The 26,743-nt window shown below is 46.4% G+C and overlaps 1 protein-coding gene across 6 annotated transcripts; it reads left to right on the forward strand.

Annotated features, from left to right (window-relative positions):
• Nucleotides 1–756: 756 nt before the first annotated feature.
• Nucleotides 757–23,734, forward strand: DHRS7B (dehydrogenase/reductase 7B). Of its 6 annotated transcripts, XM_032782948.2 has the most exons (8): nucleotides 5,566–6,175; nucleotides 7,880–8,045; nucleotides 10,272–10,453; nucleotides 14,323–14,438; nucleotides 16,075–16,285; nucleotides 17,585–17,677; nucleotides 20,049–20,201; nucleotides 22,107–23,734. In XM_032782948.2, exons 2-8 carry the CDS (start codon nucleotides 7,903–7,905, stop codon nucleotides 22,310–22,312), a joined length of 1,104 nt encoding a protein of 367 aa, XP_032638839.1. In that variant the 5' UTR covers nucleotides 5,566–6,175; nucleotides 7,880–7,902; the 3' UTR covers nucleotides 22,313–23,734. The 6 variants fall into 6 exon arrangements, with proteins under 6 accessions (XP_032638841.1, XP_032638842.1, XP_032638839.1 ...); XM_032782950.2 differs by lacking the exons at nucleotides 5,566–6,175; nucleotides 7,880–8,045 and adding an exon at nucleotides 757–852; XM_032782951.2 differs by lacking the exons at nucleotides 5,566–6,175; nucleotides 7,880–8,045 and adding an exon at nucleotides 4,141–4,610.
• The last annotated feature ends 3,009 nt before the right edge of the window (nucleotides 23,735–26,743 follow it).

Below are 26,743 nucleotides of genomic sequence, written 5' to 3' on the forward strand. Positions count from 1 at the left end.
ATTACACCTCTCCTTCAATAGATACTGACTTCCCCTCCCTGAACTAGTCTTTTGGGGCTGAGCAAGCAAGGCTGGTGTCCTGCTACCCGTTTCGTCTGGGTGTGATTTAGGGCAAGAGGGACAGACACAAGGCCTACTCCTCCTCTGAAGTCATTGCTGTCTGTTTCCTCTTTTCCCACGTGCTCCATTATTTCCCTCCCTCCATTAGGGGAGGCACCACTACTCTTTCTGGAGCCAAGGCTCCATTGCCGGCTCTGTCGCTTTTCACCCCAAGGGCCCCCAAGCCCGTGGCTGCCCACTCCACCCTGCCGCAGAGGGGCAGCAGGAGGAGGAGAAGGAACCACAGGCCTTGCGGCCTAGGCAGAGGCTGCACACCACAGCTCCCAGGGCTGAGTGAGAACCCCCAGAGCTACCAGGGGCTGCCCTGGAAATCCCAGAACACGTTTCCCAGTGATTTTCAAGCCTCACATCTTGTAACACTGACACAGCCCCCGCCCTGTGCCCGGATAATGTCCGGGCAGACCCCGAGCTTTGGAATCCCAGCGAGGCAAAGGGACCAGCTTATCCTGGACACGGGGCAGGGGGGTGGGGGTGTGTCTTTCTCTGCCTAGCGGAACCCCAAGGAGGAGCCTATGTTTCCCGCCCGAAGCGTAAGTGAGAGCGGACCCATTGGTCCGTTCCTTCAATCACCCGCTCCGGCCCAAAGCGGGCAACATCCGCCTCGCGCCGGCGCACCCCCAGCGAAGGAACCGCCTCGCTCCTGGTGACGCGAAGGGGCGGGGAGCGCGTTCATTGGTCGGCAGACGAATCGCGGCCACTTCCGGCTGTGGTCATGGTGACCGGGATAGCCAGGTAGGGTAGGAAGTGGGGCGCGTGGGGTCCCGCCCCTGCAGGGCAAGGTGGGGGTCGCGGGGGTGGCCCCGGCTCCGGGGTCAGGTAGGGCTCCGTGTGTGGACCGGAAGGAAGGGCGGGCGGGGGCCTGGCTCTGGAGAGCTGCTGGTCCGGGTGGGGGCCCAGCCCCGTGGGCTTTGGGGCGGAGCGAGCCCGGCTGAGACTCCTCGTGCGAGGCGGGGAGATGGGCACTAGCAATGGGGCGGGGTCCTTGCTGATCTGCTTGTTCCCGTTACCTCTCTGCGTGTATCTCCCTCCAACAACCCCATCTCGCTGGGCGTGGGAGGGAGGCCTCGTGAAAGGGTCCTGCTGAGGTTCACGACGCTGCAGCCTTGCGACCCCTAGGACGTCGGGCAGAGGGAGACGCGATCAAGCCCTTCGGCTGTAACTTCTAGGTGTTACTTCTCTTCCCTGCACACTTTGGTAATAGGAACTGAGAGATCGTGAGAAGGGGCAGGGGACGGAGAAATTCCTGGGAAAGCAGCCCTAGAAGTGAGCGACTGCCTGCAGCTGTGGTGCAAAAACAGCTTCTTGGTCTGGCAAACATCATGTGGTTCTCCCCGGAGGAACCCTGGTCCGCTTGACATTAGTAGATCTGATGTAGAACGACTTCTGCTGTCAGATTATTATAGTACGGAGAGATTAGAGAAAAGGGGCATAAAGATACGTAGCCTAAGGGACTGGTAAGGTCTGTTGTCTGGAACCTGAAAGGGAGAGTGGGCATGAAGACTAGTGAGTTGCAGAGGCACCACTGGAGAAGGAAGGTGGATCTGGCCAGTTCTGTTGACTTTTCTTTGCTGAGTTAAATTTAGTTGTGACAATTAAAGGGGTTAGTTCTGTAACTAAGTGTGAAATTTGAAAAGCTTAATTCTGAGATGTAATTGCAATCTATGATATGAAGAATTTGTGTGTGGTGACCAGCTCTTTAGCTACAGGAGAGTACAAAATCAAATTACTATTAACAGACAGCTGTTAATAACTTATAGTCTTGGGTAATGGAATAAGGAACATGTGGACCTCTAGGTTACCAATTCAAGTCCACCCCAACACAGTAGTAGTGACCAAAAGTCATTGCTGTCTGATGGCTGTTCAATGGCCTATATGACATAGAGATGCATCTCAAGCCAGGTCTCCATGAGAGACTTTTGCCAGTATATAAATGTTAATTTGAGGGAGTAGCTATTTGCATTTGGGGGGTTTTGACATTTGTATGCTGACAAAATTCCTAGTGTAAAGGCAGTTATGCCTACACAAAAATGCTTTTGCTGGTATAGTTTATATCGTTTGGGGAACAAACTAAGCTTTGCAGTAAAAGCACTCCTTTGACATGAAAGCTGTGTCTATACTAGTATGATTTGCCAGTAAAGCTATTCTGGAAAACCTTTTTTAGTGTAGGTCTGGTCTTTTTTTGGGTCCTAGTGGATACTTGTCAACATCAGAAAAATCACAGCTGGCACCTTTGTTGGTAGTCTCAGCGAAGAGGCTATAAACAGAATGGGTTGTACAAACTGAACTACCCCATAGATGTAGTCCATAGAGGTCAGGAAGGCTAGTAAGACAGTGTGTGAGGAGGGAAGGAAATTGCATCACTGCTGTCCATACTGTATCTTAGGGCTTGTCTACACTGACACTTTACAGCGCTGCGGCATTCTGCGCTCGGGGGTGTTTTTTTTTCACACCCCTGAGAGAAAGTTTCAGCACTGTAAAGCACCAGTGTAGACAGTGCACCAGTGCTAGGAGCTACGCCCCTCGTGGAGGTGGTCTTTTTAGAGTGCTGGGAGCCTCTCTCCCAGCACTGTGCTGTGACTACTCAAGCCACGTTAAAGCGCTGCCAGTGTAGACTAGCCCTGAGTCTGTGAATAAAGATAAGTGCAGGGCTCTCAAGCCAATACCTTTCACTGCTGTTATACTCACTAATTATAAAAAACACAAGGGAGGAGGGTGAAATTGGAGATAGGTTAATTTCCCCAAAATATTTCAGATAGCGTTTGGTCTGACAGAATATTTTTAGTAAGATATTCTTTTTGGCTTTTGAATCTTTTTTTCCTATATTTGTCAGTGTTTGAAATTGTGCACTACCCCAAGCACCTCAGCAGAGGACTTAGAAAGGGGGATTTAGAAATTAAGTTGTATGATCAAAAAAAATTGCTGAGATTAAGAATGATCTGTCCTGAACTCCCAATCCGGCAGTCAAGTGCTGAAAACATTCATTTTTTCCTGTCTCACATGGAGATCACTATATTGTATAATGACCACAGGTCAAATCATACACAACACTGTGACATTTCCTATTGAAATACAGATATTGTTTGACTTAAGATACACTTTGTAGTAATGTCTACAAGATGAGCAGCTTGTAGAAATAAAGGTGCAAAAACTGAAGCCTCAAAGTAATACAACTATGTCCATTTAAAAACAAAACCTCTGAAACCACTGATCTGTTGCTTTCCATTGTGTTCTACTATGTACAACAAAATTCAAAACCAAGATCCTTACCACTTATGGTTCTTAGAGCGTCCATGGCGCTCTTTGTAAGAGTAAGAGAGTTAACCATGACATCCTGGCCAAATTCCAGCTTGGGTTATTGCAGGCTCTCTCCCTAAATTCCCTCTGCCTTTTCAGTTGGATACAGAAGTTTTGAATTTCTGTGTCATGTTGGTGAGTTCTGTGGAATGGCCACCGAGTGCCACCTTAGAAGTTTTAGTGATGACTGATTGTCTCTGACTAGTTTTCACATTATTTTCAGTTTATAGGGTCCTTTGGAACAAATGATATTATGTAAATGTAAACTACTGGTTTTAGGTAACTTAATTGTTTAGATGTGTAGGAGTGCATGGCTACCCTTCTCCGTCAGTCTTGGAGGGAGGCCACGCCCCCTCACTCGGGTCCCTAACAAGGCAAGGGTTACTGGGGAAATAGTTTCTAAGGCAGGGGTGGGCAAACTATGGTCCCGGGGCCACATCCAGCCTTTCAGATGTTTTAATCTGGTCCTCAAGCTCTTGCCAGTGCCGTGGCTCCTGTAAGCAGCGGCATGTCCCCACTCTGACTTCTATGCGTAGGAGCAACCAGGGGGCTCTGCACACTGCCCCTGCCCCAGGTACCACCCCTGCAGCTCCCATTAGCTGGGAACTGTGACCAATGAGAGCTACAGGGGCGGTGCCTGCAGACTGGGCAGCTCACAGAGCCACCTGGCTGCACCTCCGTGTAGGAGCTGGAGGGGGAACATGCCGCTGCTTCCGGGAGTGGCTTGAGGTAAGCGCTGCCCAGAGCCTGCACCCCTGACCCCCTCCCATGCCCCAGCCCTGAGCCCCCTCTTGCCTTCTGAACCCATTGGTCCGGTCCCAGCCTGGAGCCCCCTCCTGCACTCTGAACTCATTTCTGGCCCTACCCCAGAGCCTGCACCCCGAGCCGGAGCCCTCATCTCCTCCCGCAACCCAACCACCAATTTCATGAGCATTTATGGCCTGCCATACAATTTCCATACCCAGATGTGGCCCTCGGTCCAAAAGGTTTGCCCACCCCTGTTCTAAGGGCTTGTCTACACTACCAGCTGGATCGACGGGCAGCGATCGATCCAGCAGGGGTTGATATATCGTGTCTAATGTAAATCGATTGCTGATCGCTCTAGCGTTGACTCTGGTACTCCACATCAACGAGAAGCACAAGGGGAATGGATAGGAGAGTGTCTCCCGTAGAGACACCACAGTGAAGATGCCACGGTAAGTAGATCCAAGTACATCAACTTCAGCTACGTTATTCACGTAGCTGAAGTTGTGTAACTTAGATGGATCCCCTCCCGTAGTGTAGACCATCCCTAAGGCCCTGGTCCTTTAGGCAGGGCCAAGCACCAGAGAGTCTAGGGGCTCAGGCCCTCAAGCAAGACCTGAGCAACAAACAGTTGGACATCCTGGCTCTGGCAGATAGCAGACCAACACAAGTCTGTTGGCCTAAGGTAGGGAGGGTGCCATCTAGGGGTGGGGTTGGTAGCAAGGGGTAAGGGGACCCTGGCCCATCCTATTGCACCAGGTCCCAGCCCAGAGCCCTAACAGTGGGGGAGGTTTCCACCACTGGGTCAGTGGAGATGCAACTCAAACACTGACCTGGATTCAGGCAACAACCCAACCCAACTATCATCTGGTATCCCTGCGCTACTTCCTATACTCTCCTCATGGTATACCTGTTGTTTGGGGTTCTCCTCCAACTCCCCGAGGTACACTGCTAATGGCAACTCTCTGGGTCCTCATTGCTGTACAGGTCTCCATTGGGTTCAGTCCTTGGCAGGAGGCATGTGTCTCCTCCAGCAGTTCCAGCCCAAATGAGCTGCAGGGCCTGCCTTTTATTCTTCCTGGCCCGCCCCTCTGCTTCCGGCAGGGTGGGTGTGGGTCTCCTGGCTTTGCCCATCGAGAGACAGGTGGGGGAGGCCAAGCCCCCTTGCTACAACATGGATTTAATCACTTCACTGTTACACCTGTATGTTTTTCTTATCACATTCTGAATTAGCTTTGAACCTCAGTCTGTCATTTGCAGAGAACTCTCGTGATAACATGGAAGTTCTGAGTTTATCAACTAAAAATTGCTGTTCACTTTTCATAAGATCATTGTAGCAGTTTAATAGGTGATGTTTCTATAGCAGTTTTTTGAAGTCTTAGCTGATGTTAGGTGTGATTTAAATTTCTCTACAAAGTAGTCAGCTCAGTAAAGAGATTAACTGATATGAAACATAAACACCCCTGGGCCAAACACTTAAGACACTGGGACATGTTAAGGATGGAGAGAAAGGAGGGTTTTGTTTTTGTTTTTGAAATGTAATGTGATCCAGTTTCAGGGTCTCTACTCCACTGGAGAGCTGAACTACATTTGGAACATGCTCCTACTCTGCAGAGATCTCAGCTAATCCATGAGTCTTTCCTTGCCCCTGCAAAGTACATAACATTCATTATTCGTCCTGGTAGCTGTTCACTTCAGTCCCATCAGCACCAGCTTAAAAAATTCAGCTGCTCTCTCTTCAAAGATTATTTTTGTTTTTTTGTTTTTTTTCTCATTCTTCTCTATATCTATATAAGCAAGGGGACCTAAATGACTCTCACATCTCCAAGGTCACAGACAGTGTTCCTGAGGTCTGTTGCTAGAAGCTGTTCTTGGCAATTTCCTGCCAGTGTTGGAGTGAAAGTGGCTGCTTGGCCCCTTGCCACTTCCCAGTTTAGATCTGTCTGCCCCGTGTCACCAGATCAGAGGGAGACACTATCACAGGAAGCCACTGCTGGCAAGGGAGCTCTTTTCAAAGGTAGGAGATTGTACTTTCTTCAAACCAAAGACAGTAGCTATCATAGTACAGGGCTGCACTTCCAGCACAGTTACTCCCCTACATAGGGGCTCTTCTCTCTTTTTGTTTTATTTTTTAAATGAGACCCTTCACTTTCTAAAAATACCCTCACAGTTGCTACCATTTGTCACGTAAAGGACAACGTGATTCTCGGAGGCTGGAGTTACAGGAGAATAGGTATTATGAGAGACAGTTCTTCACCGTGTAACTGTCTTAGGTTTGCGGTTTTTCATAGAGCCCCTTGGTACTTTAACTTGTCTGTGGGGCTTTAGTGCTCTCTTGTACTTGATAGACAAGCCCTTTGACTCCTGACATCTTCTACCTTCTGTTTGTTTTGTTTTGAGGGGGGAAATTATTTGGATGTGTGGCTGTGATCTGTTTTATACTATTTTGTCTTTTTGACAAGTTCCCAATAATTTGTATTTGTTTATATTCATTACAGTTTTTATTTACCCTCCTATTCTCCTCCCTCGCAATCTGTATGTTCTTCTGTGCTTTTGGGGGTTGTGAGAGTTATGATCAGTGATTTGCGACAGTTATGAGCTTGAAGTCCCCTCTTCTCTAGATAATTTGGTATCATCTTAAACCTTCCTTCTAGCGGTCAGAAAAAGGTAGTAGATCCAAGTCTTGGAATGGTTATGGTGGAATCTTGAAATTTGAAGCTGGAAGTCTGGGGAATGTCCATTGCATCTTAAATTAACCAGCACGGTTGATATATGGGCTGCCTCCTCGAATCTCTTCCTGAGATCCCTTTAGTTACTGTGAAATTTCATCAGGTTGTAGGCCTTCTGACCTTCTTTCCACAACCTTTTGAGTATTACAACTTGACATTTTGTGCTATGGATAAAGTCCTTGTTGATTCCTAGCCTGCATTCCTTCCCCAGTTCACAACTACTCATTCCTTCAACTCCTCCACCAAGTAAACCTCAAGAAAACTGATCAGGGCACATTCTGATACCCTGTTGTGTCAGCAAAGATGCTGTGCTCAGTGAAACTGATAGTACCCTGCTTAACAAATGAGAGCACACCCTGTACTAAATTCCTTGGTTTCTGTGGCCATTCATTCCAAGTTGGGTCTGCGTCCACACTATCTGTCAATCATCTGTATTTAAACTCTCACAGCAGGACACAACTACTAAGGGCTAGATCCGTTTCCTATTAAAAGGGAATTCTGTTGACTTTAATGGGAGCTGCAATAGTGCCCAAGGTGAGAGGTAGTCTTGCCTTTCATGAACCACTGAAATCCTTTCCATCAGGAAGTTAGTCTAACTGGCAGCTAGTAGGAGCTACTTCTGTCCTACTTCTCTCCACCCCTTTTATGTATTTAGGGACTATCAAGCAGTGTCCAGATTCCCTCTGATACTTACCAGCACAGGCTATTCCATATATTGACCAGAAAGCAAGGTAGGATAGGGTTTTCTATTCAAGCTATGACTAGTGAGTGAAACCCTCCCTGGAGTTTCCAACCCCAGATGCCAGGAGAGTAGCTCCCTCCTTGAATTAATCCAAAAATGTCCTGAATGGTGGGGTCATCAGGCTATGCATTCTGTCCTTATTTCCATAATTCAATTGCTTGACAGTTACTTAATGGTTTTAAATTCCACTGGCAGTGGTGGTCCCTGGTGATGTTCTTGATTGAATGAAGGACCTTTGCTCTCCCCATAGAAATATAGACTGTAGAACGGCGAATGGAATGCAGTAACCTGGTGCCATGTTTACTTGGGGCAAACTGTCCTCCAGCACCAAGAGACCCAGAGTGGACTAAGGTATTTTCTCTGTTGACCATGGAATCCGAGACGGTTGTTCCTTGGGCACGGATGTTTACAAGATGGTTTGTAGTTTTTTACTTCCTATCCATTTTCTATTGGTGCTGCCATTTGCTTTAATTGGATTCTCAAAAACCACAAGTGAAGAAAACAGCAGATCGCTGGGAGCTTTCACCAACCAATAGGGAGACACACATACACAAGTCACCTTCTTCTGCAAAGTCATGTGACTGTGAGGAATGGGGATAGTTGCTGGTATCCATGTTGTTATGTTTTTTTCATCCTCTTGTCTGGTTAATGGTTTCGCTGTTGGCCACTGCTGCAACTCTTATGCCATAGTGATGCTTTCCAAAGCACTGAAGTGTTCCAGCACTGCAGATGAGATGTACGTGGTACATAATGCACCAAAGAAAGGGCTAAAGTGTGTTTGTGAGCATAAACAAAAGCCTTTGTAAACATGACGTCTTAGCATTCCTCTTCCGTATTTACTGTTTCAGTGACATCCATATTAAGCTTGTTCAGTATTACAAGTCAGAGAAATGAGTGGGGTTTTTCTTTTAGCTGTAGGTTGATCCTGAAATTGGAGCAGAGCTTAGTGATCTAGGTCTGAGGTACTTTAGCAATTCTTTCCTATTCTTATACCTCTCCAGACAATTAAGATCAACCATGTTGTCCCTGATCTTTGTCCTAAGGTCTCAAGCCTGACTGAGTTGGGGCTTTCTTTGTCCTGGGATTCTTGTTTATAGAATTCCATTCCAATTCCATCCTCAGAGTATCTCAGTGGCTGGCAAGCCTTCCTATTCAGGTAGGTATCTCTGATCATTCATATCCCCCGTTTCACCAGTTCTTTCTTCCTGGAAATTGTAAAATCAAAGTCCTGCTGCTGGTTGTGCATTTGGTTCACTGTGATCCTGAGGTGGAGATTAGGTCACTTGCCCAGTTTCCCCATGTATAAATATGGAAATAATAGAAAATGGGCTACAAAAACTAATTAGAGGTACAGAAAAGCTTCCAGATGAGGGAATCAAAAAGACAGAACTGCCTAGATTAGAGAGGAGCTGAATAAGAAGTGATATGATAGAAGAGAATAAAAAGTGTGGTGTAAAGAGGTGGTGAGTCAGGCACTCGTTTATGTTCTTTCAGAATGCAAAAACAAGGGGATGCTCAATGCAATTAAAAAGCAGATGATTTTTTTGATCAGTAAACCGGATGACTGATCCCCACAACAGCCTGGTGCAGGAGGTAATTCTAATCAGTGTGAACTTGGACGCTGCAGAATTGCTATAGCTAACACATGGGAATTGTCCATATCCTGTAGAACAGGGTGGTTAGCACAGTTATTGTAAAACTGGTTAGAAGGTGTTATATCCGCACTGTACATGTGGGGAAACAGAGGCAAGCGGTTAAGGGCCAGATTTCCAGAATAGCTCAGCTCCCTTATAGGCACCTCAGTTAAGTGGCCAGCTCCCAGTGAAAACAACTTAGATGCCTAAATGGGACTTGAACATCTACTCTGCCATAACCTGCACCAAACACACAGGACAGTGCCAGGGCGCATGCCTCCCAGGTTTGCACTCAAACTCTAGCTCATGGCCTCCTCTTGTTCTCTGTGGGTATGTCTACTCATTAAGGAAAAACCCGTGGCTGGCCTGTGCTAGTTGACTCAGGCTCAAGGAGCTCAGGCTGCAGGGCTGCTGCATAGACTTCCGGGCTTAGGAACCCGCCCACACCACGAGGTGGATTGGTTTATATCCACCTGGAATAACGTATAGGTACTTGTCTGTTATGATCAGCATTTCGATACTGTGGTGATGAATGCTATAGAAAAATCTAAGATGTTTTGATACTACCATTGATGCGCAGACACTTCTCAGCCCAAGGTGCATGTGGTCCAACTGTGTCATGCAGAGAGTGAACAAAAATGTAAAACGAGAGAAAAGGAGACTGTTGGAAATGGAATCTCTGTGCCTAACTTTGTAACATGGTACCTTAAGATGTCCAAAACCAAATGTCCTGTTGTGATGCTCCAATTGGCATTTAAGTGTTTAAAATGGGCATTTACATGATACTACCAATTTTGTGCAGGATTTTGACATTTCCCTGAATGTGTCCACATGAAAACTGGGTCCTGTGTGCTGGAGAGGGGCCAGGGTTGGGGGGCAGAGAATGGGTAAGTGTATGTTAGTGTCTTACTCTGGTCAACATCCTAGAGGGAAAAAGGGTCACCAACAGGTTTCAATCTCTTCCTAGCTTTTCTGACTGTAAAATGCTCATTTGCTTTCATTTTGTAGCTCTAGGAAGAACATTCACAGAGGGAAGCTCATGGATCTCACCTTCACAGCCATTGTCCCACTGCTTCTCGGCAGCGTGGGGCTCTTTGCCCTCTTTAGGCTGCTGCAGCGAATGAGGATGCGAGCCTACCTCCAGGATGCAGTAGTAGTGATCACAGGAGCTACATCTGGTCTGGGGAAAGGTGGGTCTCCAAGCACACTGCAAGGTGGCGGGAGGCTGGAGTGAAGAGGAATTGTTTGTTCGGAGCCACACCCTTGTGAACATGTAACCGCACAGAGCAGAAAGTTTCTGTGTCTTTGCACCTTGGAGAGGGAATGGGAACAGCTGTACATCAAAACCAGTCACAGCCACCCAAACTATACACTTCCACGTAGGATACCAGACCTCAGCTCTTACTAGAAAGGCCCCTATTGTTTGTTTATATAAACTTGAGAGCTCATTGAAGTAGTAGCAGAGACCCTATACTGTCAGGGGCCTTTGCCCACCTAAAATACTGGGAAAGCCAGGAGAGCAGACTGATAGATCCTACAGATACATGCAGGGCTTTGGAGCTGTGCTCCAGCTCCGCTCCAGCTCCAGGCAAAAACCTGCAGCTCCGGAGCTGCTCCACGCTCCAGCACCAGGCTCTGCTCCAAAGCCCTGGATACATGGAAAATTCAAAGACTGTTATGTCAACTTTATAAATGCTAGATGTATTTGTATGGGCTAGGGATTATATTCGGGCTCCATGGGAAAGTTACAGGAGTTTTATACAGGGACTAAATCATTGGAGGAGTGGGGCAATTTAATCCAAATTTCTGGATGGGTAATAAGTTTGGAGAAGCATCACATTGCATAGACTGGTTTGACCTGATTAAAGAGGTCTAGTAAACAAAGAGCTGAAAACCTTATCACATGATGCCCCTGACAGGGGGAGAGTGAGGCCACTCACATCTGATCCAAGAACGTACATGGGACTGTGAGGGACAGGCCCTGCAAAAGGACCTGGCATCTTTTAAAACTTGCTAGGGTCTCTGTGTGGAAGATGGGTGACCCTTGGTAAGCTAGACATGTGTACATGAGTTGTTCATTGTTTCAAGATTTGTCTTCTCTGAAATGCTGTTGTTCTGAATAAATACTTTGCTTTATGAAAGCTGGCTGGTCCCTGGTTAACCCTGTCATTGTCACTGAGAGAACAGGACTGCAGGCACTGAACTAAAGTCAGGCCTGCTGAGGGGATTACAGAGAATCGTCAGAGAAACTGCACCCTAAATCTCCAGTGTTTAGGGAGAGTGTTGTGGGACTCCCTAGAAGCCTGAGACCTAAGTGGGGCAACCTCAAGGAGGATGTGAAGAGCTTAAAGGTGCAATTACCTCAAGAACTGTGACACAGACCATTTCTGTAAGACCTTCTGGAGCTGGTGGTCTGGACTCATCTCCTCTTGTACTTCCAGATTATCTTTTCCCCAGTCTGTTCCTGTCCACAGTTATGGGGCATGCTTCTCTCTCTTTGGGTACAAATCCAAAGCGGGCAAATTTTAAGTTCAAACACCCCACCTCACTACTGTCAATGGGCGCCAAGAACTTTAAGAAATGCAAAGGTGGTGCATTTGAACAGCCATCAAGTATGTGACCTGGTAGCTTTTGTCAGTGGGAGACTTACGCGCAGCCTGGGTGGATGTGCTCTATAATTCTTCTTCCCAGAATTGCCTTAAAAAAGCTTCTTGGGCTTACAGTGTCCTTTCTGCTGTCTTGTGACTTCTCGTTGTAACTTGTACAACTTGTGTATGTCCTACCTTTTTGTGTGGATTTATCCTTGAGAAGCAGCAAACTCAGTAGTGGAATGGTCAAAATATACTGGATGCCCATCTCAGCTAGTCAGAACTGAAGAGCTGCAAGTGTGAGGAGTGTCATGTTTCCTGACTGGAAGAGAGACAGAACCAGTGTCCTGGGACAGTCCTTTGAAGTCCAAGTAGTGTATTGCAATTTAAGTGGGAGTTGCTTTCCTACTTGTTGCTTTTCAACTAAGGAGCAAGAAGAGATCCTCCCAGCCCAAAATTCTTATCCCCTTTTAAAATTTTAGTTCCACTCACTATGCAATCAGTTTTTCTCTCTTATAGGCTCTGCTGCATTAAAACCCCAAGTAGAGCTTATGTCATCTTTTTCCTGGGGCTATTTATACATTGACACATCTAATTACCCTTGGAATTGTATTGTTCCACACCCTTAGATGTCATCACAAAGCAGTCCAGCGTAATTAATAAGGGATTTACTTCATTAGGTCATGATCAAAGGGCGTGGAAGGACATAAAGTTGCACTATTAGTTAAGAATTACACCAGAAATAAATAGCCCTGAGAGAGGGATAACATCACATTATTTTTTTGTTGCCTTTTCTTAAGGGTTAGAATAATAGTAGCTGGATGGATAAGAGTTATCATCAGGGCCCTACCAAATTCACGGCCTTGAAAAACATGTCACAGACTGTGAAATCTGGTCTTTTGTGTGCTCTTACCCTATATTATACAGATTTCACTGGGGAGACCAACATTTCTCAAATTGGGCGTCCTGACCCAAAAGAGAGTTGCAGGGGGGTCACAGGGTTATTTTTGGGGGCAGGGTGTAACAATATTTTCACCCTTCTGAATTGCCTTCAGATCTAGGTGGCTGGAGAGCAGTGGCTGTTAGCTAGGCATCCAGCTCTGACGGCAGCGCCCGGCCAGCAGCAGCGCAGAAGTAAGGGTTGCAATACCATCCCATGCCATCCTTACTTTTGCGCTGCTGCTGATGGCGGCTCTGCCTTCAGAGCTGGGCTCCTATCCAGCAGCCACAGCCGCTCTCCAGCTGCCCAGCTCTGAAGGCAGCGCCACCGCCAGCCAGCACAGAAGTAAGGGCAGCAGTACTGCAACCCTCCCTACAATAACCTTGCGACCACCCCCCACAACTCCTTTTGCAATCAGGACCCCTGAATTACAACACTGTGAAATTTTAGCTTTAAATAGCTGAAATAATGAAATTTACTATTTTAAAAATGCTATTATCATGAAATTGACCAAAATGGACTGTGAATTAGGGATGTAAAATAGTAAATGGTTAGCCAGTTAACTGCCCTGTTAACCACAGCTGTGCCAACTGGCCGACGGCCCCAGCTCCAGCGGTTAACAGGTTAAACAATATAATTTTAATTGAAACGGTTAACTTTTTCAATATTTACATCCCTACCATGAATTTGGTAGGGCCCTAGTTATCATCTCACCGCAATGGCAGGATGCATTCTCCCTTCATAGAGAATGAAGCTGCCATTATACATGACCCTAGTGCATTTGGCTAGGAATGATTTTCCAAGGCCCCTGATGTTGCAGATGCCTGAAGAGGCAGTGTGTCCATGTGTTATGTTTCTCCTCCCCCTCCCTCTCCGCCTTCCAATAGTACAAGTCATTTGTTTCTAGTCCAGGAATGTTCAAATACTGGACCTTAAATACAGCTTTGATTTACAGAAAAACTAGTTGAGATCCTTTTTCGAGGTGATGATTTCCATGCACTGGCAGCTACAGGCTAAGGCCCCTGTGTGCTAGGGACTGTATACACACAACAAAAAGACGGTCCTTGCCCAAAAGACCTTACTTTACGTTTTAAGACTAGGGACAACAGGTAGACATGGGGAACGTAAGGGGACAGTAACATAGTTATGAGCAGTGACCAGAACACATCAACTGCCAAACAGTTGTCAAGTGTTTCTAAAAGACAGAGCTTCTCTCTTACTCCAAGGCCTTTCTGCTGGGACTTGTGCTTCTGAGGCAGCCTAGTTTTTCAGACAAAAGATGAAAAATTAAGATACTACTTTAAAAATAAAAAGGTTTTCTGTTAGAAATGTGGTATTAAGAAAATGTGTCTTGCTATAAGTTTAAGATTCTGTTGGCATGTTTGTGAGATGATTTGGTCACATAATCAATATGGCCACCTCCAACCCATGCTAGTGGAATCTTTAGTGCATGTCTCCAGCTATAAAATAGATACAAAATCTGTTTCTGGCATTAAAACATCTGCTCTTTTTTTATCTCCTTCCTCCAAAGAATGTGCAAAAGCTTTCCATGCAGCTGGTTCCAGACTGGTGCTTTGTGGCAGAAATAGTGAGAGACTACAGGACCTGGTGCAGGAGCTCTCTGCCAAGGCCAATCACGCAAAGAATGTAGGTATAGGGAGAGAATGGGCTATCGCATCCTGGTGGTGGGATTGCTGTTCATGCCATTACAAGATATACAGAATTTATTGTTGAATGTATTGAATGAGAAATTTGCAATCCTGCAGTTATCAGCAGTTTATGCTGCATGTATGGGAATATAATCTAGTGATGTGTCCTGTCTTGCAGAAAATGTTCATGAGTCAACCGTCTTAAAAATGATCCGTGATTTAACAAACCATGTGTGTGCATGTGGAATGTAGACCTGTACCCCGGCAGAGTAACTTAATTGACTTTAATTTTGTTTTTGATCTCTACTTATAAAATTGATTGGATAAAAGGGTAGTATCTGGCCACTGAAGGTGCAGGCACAATCCCAGGATAACAGAACAGGCTGGTACTCTTTGACTATATCAGACTCATTTTATCTAACAAAGTAGTAACACACTGGTGCAAGAGAGATTCCAGGGGGATCGCACTTGCTCACTCCCTGCCTGACAGCTGGTGTTGGGAGCAGGCCAAAGTGCAGTGCACTCCAGCTATTCTGCACTGATTTATTGACCCACAGAGGGCTGTTACATGGGGGCAAAACTTAGAGCTGCGGTAGGGAGGTGCAAAGGTGACTTAAAGCTGCCTTTTGATCGTCTCCCTCACCTTGTTCCTGCACCAAGTGCAGAAATGGAGCAACATAGAACTGAGGCCCTTAGCTGTATCTCCCTCTGTCCTATCAACACATCCCCCCAAGCAGGGCAGAACAAACTGGAGGGATGTGTGTATGGTACCTCCCCGCACTCTGACATCTACTTCCACAACTCTAAGCAACACAAGAATCTTCTGTTGTGCTCTTGGGCCAGTTTCCTCATTAAATAGTCCTTTGTCTTTGGTATTTCCACCCTTCACATCACTACTAACCCTTCCCTAATGCAGAATGGTGATCCATGTTTGTAAAGTGTTACCAGTTTACTGCGGCTCAAATCCCCAGTAGTTTGAGGATGTGGATAGGAAAGAAGAGTGGACTCTTTGTGACAGACTTCTGTGGGACAGTCCCTGACAGGATATCACAGGTAGAAAATTGATCTCCACGCCACTCCATGTCATTACCCTTGTTATTTCCAGTGCTGGGAAGATCAAGAGGTGGCCCAGTTCTAAGGATCATAGAGTTCTAAGATGTGGCCAGTGGGAGCCACCCTCTATACCAGTAATACTCAGACCTCAATATTTCAGGATCAACATTACCCAAAAGAGTGACAGAAGTATGAATTCATTCTTTCATTTACCCAACCTCAGTCTAAGTATCACTGCTTCATGCTATGGATGTGTGATCTGAGATTGACACGGTCCCAGCATGCAGTTCTTCAGATTTGAGCAGAAAGTCTTGCGGAGCAAGATGGAACATTGCATGCTGGGATCTGTAGTTTCTTTAGTCCATACCAAAGGAAATGGAAATTTGCTCTATTGATGATTGTGGGTTCCTTGCAAGTAGCCACTGCAGCCTATGATTGGACAAAGGCTGGTTGCTCCTGCCTTCTCAGTTTGGAAGGTACAGTCCTCTTCTTTGCATCTTCTCCCTAAGAAATGGGAACGAATGGGCAGAATGGTCAGGAGTCCCGAAGAAATCTTTTCCTAACATGTAGTTTGTTCACAGACACACAAACCTTTCACTGTGATCTTTGACCTCTCTGATACTAAAATGGTGGTAAGTGCTGCTGAAGAGATCCTGAAGTGTGTGGGTCATGTGGACATACTGATCAACAATGCAGGGATCAGTTACCGAGGCTCGATATTGGACACGGGGATGGATGTGGACAAAAAAGTGATGGAAACCAACTACTTTGGTCCTATAGCATTCACAAAAGGTATATACCACGTATCCCTTCCTCGTGCATTCAGGCTGGGCTTAGCTTGTCAGATTGGGATTATCCCTGCCCCTTGTCCTTGCCTCGCCAGCTGTTCTAACTGCTCACCATTGTCCTCCGCTTTACATTGCCACCCCATTCGTAATCCTGTTAAGATTCTTCAGAAAAACCCTCCTGAACTCTGTCTTTGCTCTCACTTCTCAGAGGCCCTTGCACTAGAATAGTTTCTTCCGTAATTGTTGCGTACCCATATTTGTGTATCCCTGGTGACAGCCCTAGTTTTAGTCTGGTTTGGAAAAGTTTCTGTGTAGACAGCAAAACTGTGATCTATCTGGGAAGTTGTTACCTGACAAGTTTAGAAATATTGAAACCAAGAGCAAAAGCTCCTTTATGACTTCCAAGAGGAGTTTCCTTCTGCCAAGCCATAGAGGGTTAGAAAAAGATAGACACAGCCTTCTTTCTCTACACAGAAGTGATTTGCCTCTCCTCCCGTTGTAAGGTTTGTGTTGCTCCCTAGTGCATCCTGTCGCTTTTGCTGTAGAATGTAAACCCTCCAGTCCTGCCTAAAATTGCCCAGAGTTCAGATGGGCTCAGCAAAGCCTGACTTCTGTGAACTATGCTTAGTTGCTTTGGCTTAACTAGAATCTATTGTACTCTTATCCATGACCTTGTGCGGGTGTGTGTGCGTGTGAGTCAGGATCAGGGCATACTGCGTTAGATGCTTCACAAACATTTGGTAAAGTCTATCTACCTTGCTCTTCAAACCTCCTTTGATTCTAGTTCAGTAGACATTTCAAGAGATGCCTTGTTCTCCCCTCTGCCCTGGCAGAACCCCAGAGAGCACAGCCAGACTGCAATAGCCAGGTTTGCTATCCCAGCTGAAGCTGCAGTTAGTGTTCAGGTTTAAAATGATAATCATGGTGCACGCAACCCTTTTGACTCCCAAGGAGGATGGTTCATGAGTCATTAGGAGTGTGTAGAATAGTTCATGATGCAAGGTGCCTCTGGTATTGCAGTTTCAAGTGGAGCTAGAAGATTTTGGGGGGGGGGGGGAGAGAGAAGAACCAGGAGAGAATGGATCTTCTTGGCATTGCTTAATCTGGGGCCTAACGAGGGGCTTTTGTTTTAACGTGAGCATTTTGTTAACCAGTGTCCCCTGGCCCTGCTCCTAAATTGGATCAGCAGACCTTATGTGATCCCAGGTTTCGTAATGGCACTGCTCTTATAAACACTGATTCTGGGTAGCAGTAACAGCAATTATTGTTTTTCTGAATGAGTCTCCCCTCCCCATCTCTCTAGCTCTTCTGCCCTCCATGATCAAACGACAACAAGGCCACATTGTGGTGATCAGCAGCGTTCAAGGCAAAATAAGCATTCCTTTCAGATCAGCATGTAAGTACAGGACCTGTATGCAGGATGGGGAATAGGAGTCTGGGGCTGAATATTTGGATACAATTTCCACTGCTCTCATCCTTGGAGGAGGCACTATGCATGGAATGCAAGAGCTGTGGAACATTCTTATTGTGGGCTCAACCCTCTGACACAGTGGTCAGAAGTGTTCAAGGGAGGGGAGTCTTGATCACAAGTCTTAAAATCTTCATAGACTGAAGCACTGGTCTAAAATTCTCAGGGGAGGGCAGGCCAGGATCCTCCTTCCTTACCGACAGCTTCATGGCATCATCCATACTAATGTCTGAGAACCCCTGCAAACTTTAGTTACTAGGATGTAGTTCATAATCATATTGCCGTTTATCCGTGCTTTTTTCCTGGCTGCTGCATGACAGTTCTCCCTGGGTGTAAGGATCCTGGAACGTAGAAGCATATCCTGTTACTTAAAGAGGACAGTAAATTGTATGCTGTCTTACCAAAAAATGCATAAGCAGATAAGGTCTTTGGCATGAAGAGCCTGCAGTCGAATCTGGACATATAAGGGTAATCATCCAGACTCAAGACAAGAGCCATCTGTGAAAAAGTTAGTGTAGGAGACCTCAAGGAAATTGGGATTTGAAAGGAGAGAGGGAGAGTGCTTGAAACACGGGAAATCGGAGACCATTTCAAGCATAGGCTGCAGGGTGAAAAGAAGGTACAAAGCTGAGAGATAAGAGGGAACAGAGAATAAGGAGGAATGCAAATGAGTGGAGCTATAAAGATTCTGGTAGGGGAGGAACTTGAACTTGATCTAGACGGAGAGGGGAAGCCAGTGAAGGATTTCAAGAAGGGGTTGTGATGTGGTTAGAGCAGCAGCAGAAGATAACAATGGTGACGTTTTGAGCTCGTGCTCCAATACGTTTGTTAGTCTATAAGATGCCACAGAACTCTTTGCTGTTTTGAATAGATTAGATTGGAGGAGAACAAGATGAGAGGTGGAAGCTGAAGTAGCTGATACAATATGCTCCAGGCACGGACCTAGGTTTTGGAAGTTGGGATGATGAAGGGGATACGGATTTTAGAGACCACATAAAGGTGAAAGGACTTAATGAGAGCCTGAATTTGGGGTGGAGTAGGGAAGAAAAGAGATGCCGATTATCTAGTCTTGCAGACTCCATGATGGAGGAGGATTAGTGTTTTCCTACTGGACTGGGTAGAGAGACTTTGGGCAGAGGCTCAGTTGAGGTGGGGGGATGCATGGAAAGAAGGTGAACAAATCCTGCCCTAGGCTGTATGACTTCTCTCTGCTCCCACCTTGTTGTGTGAGCAGGTTTTTAATTAAGTAAATGTATTTGAAAGAAGCCATTCCCTGGGCCTGCTCTATGCCTGGTCATACCAGGCCCTGCTATTGGGAATTATATTCCCGCTCTGCCTCAACACAAGAACAAATGGATATAAACTAGACATTAGGAAGTTTAGTCTTGAAATTAGACAAAAGTTTCTAACCATTAGAGGAGTGAAGTTCTGGAACAGCCTTCTAAGGGGAGTAGTGGGGGCAAAAGACATATCTGGCTTCATAAACTTATCAAGCTTAGTCTTGGAGAGGATGGCATGATGGGATAGCCTAATTTTGGCAATTAATTGATGTTTGATTATTAGCAGATAAATAGGCCCAATAGTCTGCGATGAGATCTTAGATGGAGTGGGATATGAGTTACTACAGAGAATTCTTTCCTGGGTGCTGGCTGGTGAGTCTTGCCCACATGCTTGGGGTTTAACTGATCACCATGTTTGGGGTGAGGAAGGAATTTTCCTCCAGGGCAGATTGACAGAGGCCCTGAGGTTTTTTTTGCCTTCCTCTGCAGCATGGGGCACAGGTCACTTGCTGGAGGATTCTCTGCACCTTGAGGTCTTTAAACCATGATTTGAGGACTTCAATAGCTCAGACATAGGTAAGGGGTTTGATACAGGAGTGGGTGGGTGAGATTCTGTGGCCTGCGTTGTTCAGGAGGTCAGACTAGGTGATCATAATGGTGCCTTCTGACCTTAAAGTCTATGAGTCTAACCATGTATTTCCTCAGTTGCTCTTCTATGCTGAACTCCAGCTGTCTTATCAAATGTGAGAAGCAGCACTGATTGTTCTAGGGCCTTCTGCCCAAGTCAGATATGAAGCCCTGTATCCTGGCCAGCTTCCAACTTGGGTAATGACCTTTTGAAAATGCCTCTAACTTCCATTAAGAGTTGCTGTTCTTCACTCTTGTAACAGAGCAATAGAGTGTTGCAGTGTGCTGTTAAATGGTGCTGTGCCCTAGTACCAAAGGGGTTGCAGGTGAAAAAGTTAGTCTGAACCCTGCTCCTCCTCCCTCTGACTGCATGCCCAAGCTGTGTTTTGCAGATGCAGCCTCCAAGCATGCCACCCAGGCCTTTTTTGACTGCCTGCGAGCGGAGATGGAACAGTATGAAATCGATGTGACTGTTGTGAGCCCTGGTTATATTCAGACAAATCTGTCTGTCAATGCTGTAACTGCAGATGGATCTCCCTATGGAGGTGAGGATTGGCCCTCTGTACCCATAGGAAACAAGATCACTTCTCTGCTAACAAACTACTCTCACTGCCTGCACCTCAGGAGTTTGCCAGCTCTCCACGTTGCAGGCAAGAGAGTGATTGCATTAGCAGAGTTCTACAAAAGGGTTGCATCACCCTCAGGAGTTTGGGGAATAGGGTTTGCCTCAGGGGATGGCTTTGGATGTTGGTTGTAGAGGTGTCCCCAAGGAGTAGCACTAAAAGCTGAGATGCCTTGCAAAGAATAAATTGCTATTTGGGGGTTATACAGGGACCTCAAGGGCTTTAAATGGTACATAGGAGCTGGCATTTTTAACAAGCCAAGTCTGTGGCACTCCACACCTGTTTGAAACAAGCTTAATTGACAGTATCAGAGGCGTAGCCATGTTAGTCTGTATCTGAAGAGTCCAGTGGCACCTTAAAAACTAACAGATTTATTTGGGCATAAGCATAAGATGCATCTGAAGAAGTGTGGTTTTTTTTACCCACGAAAGCTTATGCCCAATGTGACAAAGTTCTTCCTCTACCTTGGTGGGTCCTGCGCTTATTGACGGATTTGCTTACCTCACAGATTTACCCTGTGGGTCAGGAAACAACCCAGAGACCTTCCCTTCTGGTAGAAGCCACAGTCCAGGTCAATTCCTCCTGTGTTTGATTAGGAGTTGGGAGGTCTGGGGGGAACTCGGGCCCTCCCTCTACTCTGGGTTCCAGCCCAGGGCCCTGTGGACTGCAGCTGTCTAGAGTGCTTCCTGGTACACTTGTGTGATAGCTACAACTCCCTGGGTTACTTCCCCATGGCCTCCTCCCAACACCTTCTTTGTCCTCATCACTGGATCTTCCTCCTGGTGTCTGATAACACTTGTACTTCTCAGTCCTCCTGTAGTATACCTACCCACTCTCAGCTTCTTGCACACCTCTTGCTCCCAGTTCCTCGCATGCACTTCCTCTCCTCTGGCTCCCTTTGGCCTGACTGGAGTGAGCCCTTTTATAGCATCAGAGGGGCCTTAATTAGAGTCAGGTGCTTAACAGCCTCACCTGATTCTTAGTAGGTTAATTGGAGTCAGGTGTTTTCATTAGCCTGTAGTTGCCTCTGCTCTGGTCACTCAGGGAACAGAAAACTGCTTATCCAGTGGCCAGTATATCTGCCTTCGACTACTCTGCTGTTCCCAACTGGCCTGGGTCTATCACACCAAAAACACCCACCTGTTAGTCTGTAAGGTGCCACCAGACTCCTCATTGTTTTAATTGACAGTGTTTCTTACAGTGTTGCTGTAGCCATATTGGTCCCAGGATATTAGAGAGAAGGTGGATGAGGTAATATCTTTTATTGGACCAACTTCTATTGATTAAAAAAAAAATATTACCTTATCCACCCGGTGTCTCTGTTTCTTACAGGGATACAAAGAATATACAATAGAAAGGAGGCAGTTAGTTGAGAGGGAAGGAGACACACGAGTTCAGATTACTGAATTATAGCTCCAGCTGAGCTTTGGGGAATATGGAAACTCTCCATATTCTCCCTCACTTCAGCCAGCCAATATGCACCTGGCATTTATGCAGTCAAATGGCAGGAAGTGAAACTTGTGAGAGCGTTCAATATTGGAGCCTCCATCCATAACTGAATTAAAATGTCTAATAATGCTTCTGGTGGATCATGTGGTTCAGTGGTGGTGCAATGGCCTGGGATCTGGGAGGAACCCATCTACTGACGTGAGCTCAGCCATCACTCCAAACTTGGGCTCTCAACAAACCCACCTAAAATTGGTTTAAAAGCAAGAATCTTATTGACAACAAAACACTGTGTGAGCTGAGGTTTCCTGGGGAAATAACCCTTCAGAAATGAGTGGTTACCTGCTGCCATCCATGCTGATTTCCCTTTGCTCTTTACAGTTATGGACAAGAACACCATTGAAGGCAGAACAGCTGCAGAGGTGGCTCAGGTGGTTCTTAATGCAGTGGGGCAGAAGAAGAAGGAGGTGCTCATAGCTGGCTTACTGCCTTCCCTGGCTGTTTACCTGCGAACTCTGTCCCCTAGACTCTTCTTCACCTTCATGGCATCTAGAGCAAGGAAGGAGAGGAAAGCAAAGGACTCTTAGTCAGAGCTCAGCTACCCTGGGCATTGACTAGGAAAAGAAAACGAACTCAGGCATCTTGGCTTTGTCTATGGATGTGTTACTTCAAGAAACAAATTTAAAAGGTTGCATCTTACCATTGTGTGCAGAGTTGGAAGTTCCATGCAGATCACGGGAGGCCCACGGGTGCTAGAAAACAGTGCCTCACTGTCACCTAGAGGCGGCTTCCTCTACTACAGGTGAACTGGCTGAAGTTGCAGGGGATGATAGCTGAGGAGAACCTTTCCCACTCTCCCCACCCTCATTTTGAGTTTTATTGCTCTCCAGTGAGTGGGAACCAGGGCTGGCTAAGGCCAAGCACAGGCAGATAGATGTTCGCTTTCCCCACACAGTGCTCCCAGTGAACTTCAGTCCTCACCCAGGAGCTCTCCAGAGCAGAGTCTGCCTCCAGTCCGATCCAGAAGTTATCCCTTGGGTTGGAATGGTCTACTGTGTCCCTAGTACACAGCATCACTTGATTTAAGCCAAAATTAACTGTTCAGTGCTGCTTTTTAAACAGTTTAACGTGCCCAGGTCTGGATTAGGAATGACACCATGGATATCTGCACTGGATGGAGCACGAGTGACCCATTAAGCCACCTAGCCTTCAGATCAGTTTTTGTATTAGCCTTTTTCTAAAGTAGCTGTAGAAAGACAAGCCCTCCACAGCAGTGTTCGGCTCCAGTGCACGTTGCTGCAAGGTAAGCACTGAACCCCCCGTGAAAGGTGGTGGCATCCGCATCATCATCGTGAACCTTTGACTGTAAAACACTCAGACACCTAGCATTGTTCTGCTGTGGGCCTAGAGCAAGGAATAAGCTGTGACCCCTTTGGTGCTAAGCAACAAGCCTTGTGATGACAAGGAGTGGGAAGTGAACCTGTAGGTGCAGCTAATGGAGACAGACCCATGCGGTTTTACCTGTTTTAAAGCCTTTGCATGTTAATTGGGACCTATTAGCCCAAAATACAGTGTGGAAGCAGTATCCTGCTAAACAACTTCAGCATTGAGGCTCCAGGGAGAGGACACTATCTGTCTCTTCTCCCATTTTCCCTGTGCCTAACGGAGCATCTCCCTCACAGAGGGAGGCAGGACACTCATCCCTTCTCCTGAACACTGGTTACTAGTGGGAAGGTTAGAATCTGTACCCTATAGCAGGGTGGTGTTGCTCAATTTTCCATTTGTTTGATAGGTCAGGCAGAAAGGGAGCGGACTCATTCTTAGTTTCCTTATTTAGATAGAAACCGAGTAAAATCCATCCATACCGAATCCCTGCACTCAGCTGCTAGCCCCTGTCCTGTGCTTATTCTTAAGTCTCCATGTCTGCACACTTTACCACTCTTGCATGTGTCCTGCCTGTAAGTGCACCTCAAATGTTGGAAATAAAAGTTGTACTCTGTGTCCCCTCAGGGTTTGAAATGAAGTGTTTTGTGCTGCAGCCCCTGTCAGGCAAGGCAGCTGAAGCCAATTTGAGGGCATTCCTGTGCTGGTGCCCTGCCAATGGGAAGTTAAGATGACATTCTAGCACCATACACCTTAGTCCTAGCCCCTGCTGGCTTGGGCGGAGTCTCAGTTGCAGAGTAGCCGTCTCCAGCTTCTATTTAGGCAAGAGCGAGTTGTCATGCAGGGCAGCCTTTTGGAGGGCCTTCCCCTTTGAAACCTGCTTCAGGTTTTCACCTTGAAGTACTGAATTGCTTCTGCTTTGTGGGGACCCTTGCCCCTGAAAGCCCTAGCAAAACATTCTATTGTAGAGCTGGTAACAAGATAAACATTACAATTCCTTGGATGGCTGTCACCACAAGCTTCCTGTGTAAAATCTCAGAGCTGAAGTTATGGCTAGTGGAAGCTTTCTGGTGCACTACCTGAAGCTGAAGGGTCTCCCAGCTAAGACTTAAATCCAAGGCATTACCAAGCAGTGTTGTCTTTAATCACTTCCTGCTTGGGAGGGGAGCTTCCCTTCTACTGAGAGGAACTTGTTCTGTGTTTACTAGCTTAAGTTTTCAGACCTTCCTACAATGGATATGTTTTGTTTAGTTCTTGCTACACAGCCAGTATGTCATTTAATCAACCTGGATCCTTGCACTGTTAGTGGAATACAGCACTTCTTACTAGTCTTTTGCACCTGCACCATCTTCAGCCCCTAACAGTGGTTCCAACAGAGAACAGCACAAATTGGTAAATTACCATTGTAGATGCTGCTTGTGAGCACCACAAAGCTAGGTACACTGGCACATCACACCAAGCAGCTAGGAATGTTACCTGATAATGAAAGTTTTAGAACTGCACTGTACACTGAACGTATTTACAGAAATATCATTGTAGCAGCCAGCTGGGATTCTGCACATTATTCATATTTGTAAAATGGTTTTTCCTCTTCCTCATGAAGTTTAAGATACTTCGAGCACTTCACCTGCAGGAATGGTGGCCAGGCAGCAGTAGGGACTGGAGTACTTATTCTGGGGAGGAGGCTGCCCTCTGGGGCTCCTAACCCCTGCAGGACAAGAGAACCTCACATGCAAGGGTTACAAGCTTTACACAAAGGCTAGGGGGTAGCTCTTGTAAGCAGGGCTGGTGCAGAGCCCATGGCTACCTACACAACTCATCCATTGTGCAGGTTACTGACCATCCTTTGTGTTTGTTTTCATTCCCTGACTTCCCTTGGTGGAAGCATCTACATCCCATCTCAGTTAATTGAATAAATGAATCTGAAGGGTGTGTGTGTGAGAACCAACACAGCCATCCTAAACCTCACTGTCTCCTATTGTTGATAATCTCATTACAGGAAGAACTGACAGTCTCAGGCACAGGCCACTGGTTCATTCACATCTCACACTGTGGCTTTCAGATGGCACAGAATTCACTAGCAGCCAGGGGATGGTGTGCATCCTGTCAAATCACTCTAGGTAGTTCTGGGTTATTTCTCCCTACACATACCATGATAGAGCATTTTGTCTCTCCCCACTGACCCCTTCTATAACAAGAGCTTAACCCCAAAATGCTACTGATGCTTAGGAGGAATTTTGTACAGGAAGAATCAATTTTTAGCACACCATCCAGAATCTGCCCTTCTACCTGAGCTGGCAGCTAGATCCTGCCTTCACTGTTTATGCCTGCACATTTCTCTTGTGTTTCATGTACTGAATTCTTCTTGTGATTAAGGTGCAATCTGTTTTGCTAGGACAAAAATTCATGATAGTTGCTGGCTTTCCTTGATACTGACCTCTGAAATTTAGTGCTCAAGTGAGGTGTGTTTCCACATGTCCTCTCATGCCTTGGATGGAGTGACAGCTGTTACTGTACAAAATGAAACAATTGCTCACTGAAGCAAGTAGGTCCAGCTGCCTGTTCACATTTCAGCTTGTAATAACCCCCCCCCCCTTTGCCCCCTCCTTTTTTTTTTTTATCACTAAATCTCAGCTGATCCAGATGCACATAAGGAGAGCCAGGTAGGGTTTAGTTCCAAGTCACACTGACCCCTCCTGGGCAAGGGAAGGAGTGACAGACTGGTACCAGCACAGAGGCTCCTTGGCAGTGAAAGGAAATGAGTGGTCTTGCCAGTCCTCCCTGTCAGGTAGGAATTTCTGCTTTGTACAGCATTGCTAAAGGAGCTAGGTGCAGGAGTCCGAGCCAGCTAGGTCCCCTCTGCCAAGTGGTACATTCCAGATGATTTTGATTAAGGCAAAACCTGAGAAATGAGAGAGTTGGAAAAGCGTTAACTCCGAGGCTGGGCACAAAGCATTTGTTTCTTCTCCCCCTACAAAAAAAAGAGTGCAGGCAGCTGCTCATTGTTGCTATAAATAAAATAAGCTCTGACATCTCAGCTACTTTTAACCTTGGATGGAGATAGCTGGATTAGCAGCTTTTGTAACATAACAAAGGCCAGGGCTTTCACAATGGCCATTGTCTAGTGAGGCCAGCACGAAAGTCAGAAAAGTGAATTGATTCCTGATTCCACAAGAACTCCCTTTAAAGCCTCCATTTGGCATTGTTTATAGGTATTTCTATATCTGAGCATTTGAGTTACTCAAACGCTGTTTGCGGGTTGTGAAACATTAGCCTGTCATTAAGGCTAAGATTTTGTCATGGTTATTTTTTACTAAAAGTCATGGACAGGTCATGGGCAATGAACAAAAATTCACAGAAGCCGTGATCTGTCTGACTTTTGCTGCTGCAGCTCCATGGTTTCCCCCACCACCGTGGTGGCTGGGAGCTTTGAGGTTCCCCCTCTGCCCACGGCCACTGGAAGCTGCAGGGTGACCATATTTCCCAAAGAGAAAATGGGACACCCCCAGCCACTTGACCGAGGTGTCCTCCTGTTGCCGGAACCCTGAGGAAGGCCCCACTGACTGTCAGCTAGAGTCCTGCAGCCCCTGAGGCTCAAGCAGAGAGTGTCATGGAGGTCTCTGGACTTCATGGAC

The sequence above is a fragment of the Chelonoidis abingdonii genome, chromosome 9, assembly GCF_003597395.2.
Source record: "Chelonoidis abingdonii isolate Lonesome George chromosome 9, CheloAbing_2.0, whole genome shotgun sequence".
NCBI lineage: Eukaryota > Metazoa > Chordata > Testudines > Testudinidae > Chelonoidis > Chelonoidis abingdonii.

Bases quoted from the DNA above. Each gene is read 5' to 3' on its own strand.
- DHRS7B (XM_032782948.2), top strand. From the start codon at position 7,903: ATGGAATGCAGTAACCTGGTGCCATGTTTACTTGGGGCAAACTGTCCT. The intron at 10,454-14,322 runs GTGGGTCTCCAA...CTTCCTCCAAAG, and splicing joins TACATCTGGTCTGGGGAAAG to AATGTGCAAAAGCTTTCCAT. The intron at 17,678-20,048 runs GTAAGTACAGGA...TGTGTTTTGCAG, and splicing joins CATTCCTTTCAGATCAGCAT to ATGCAGCCTCCAAGCATGCC.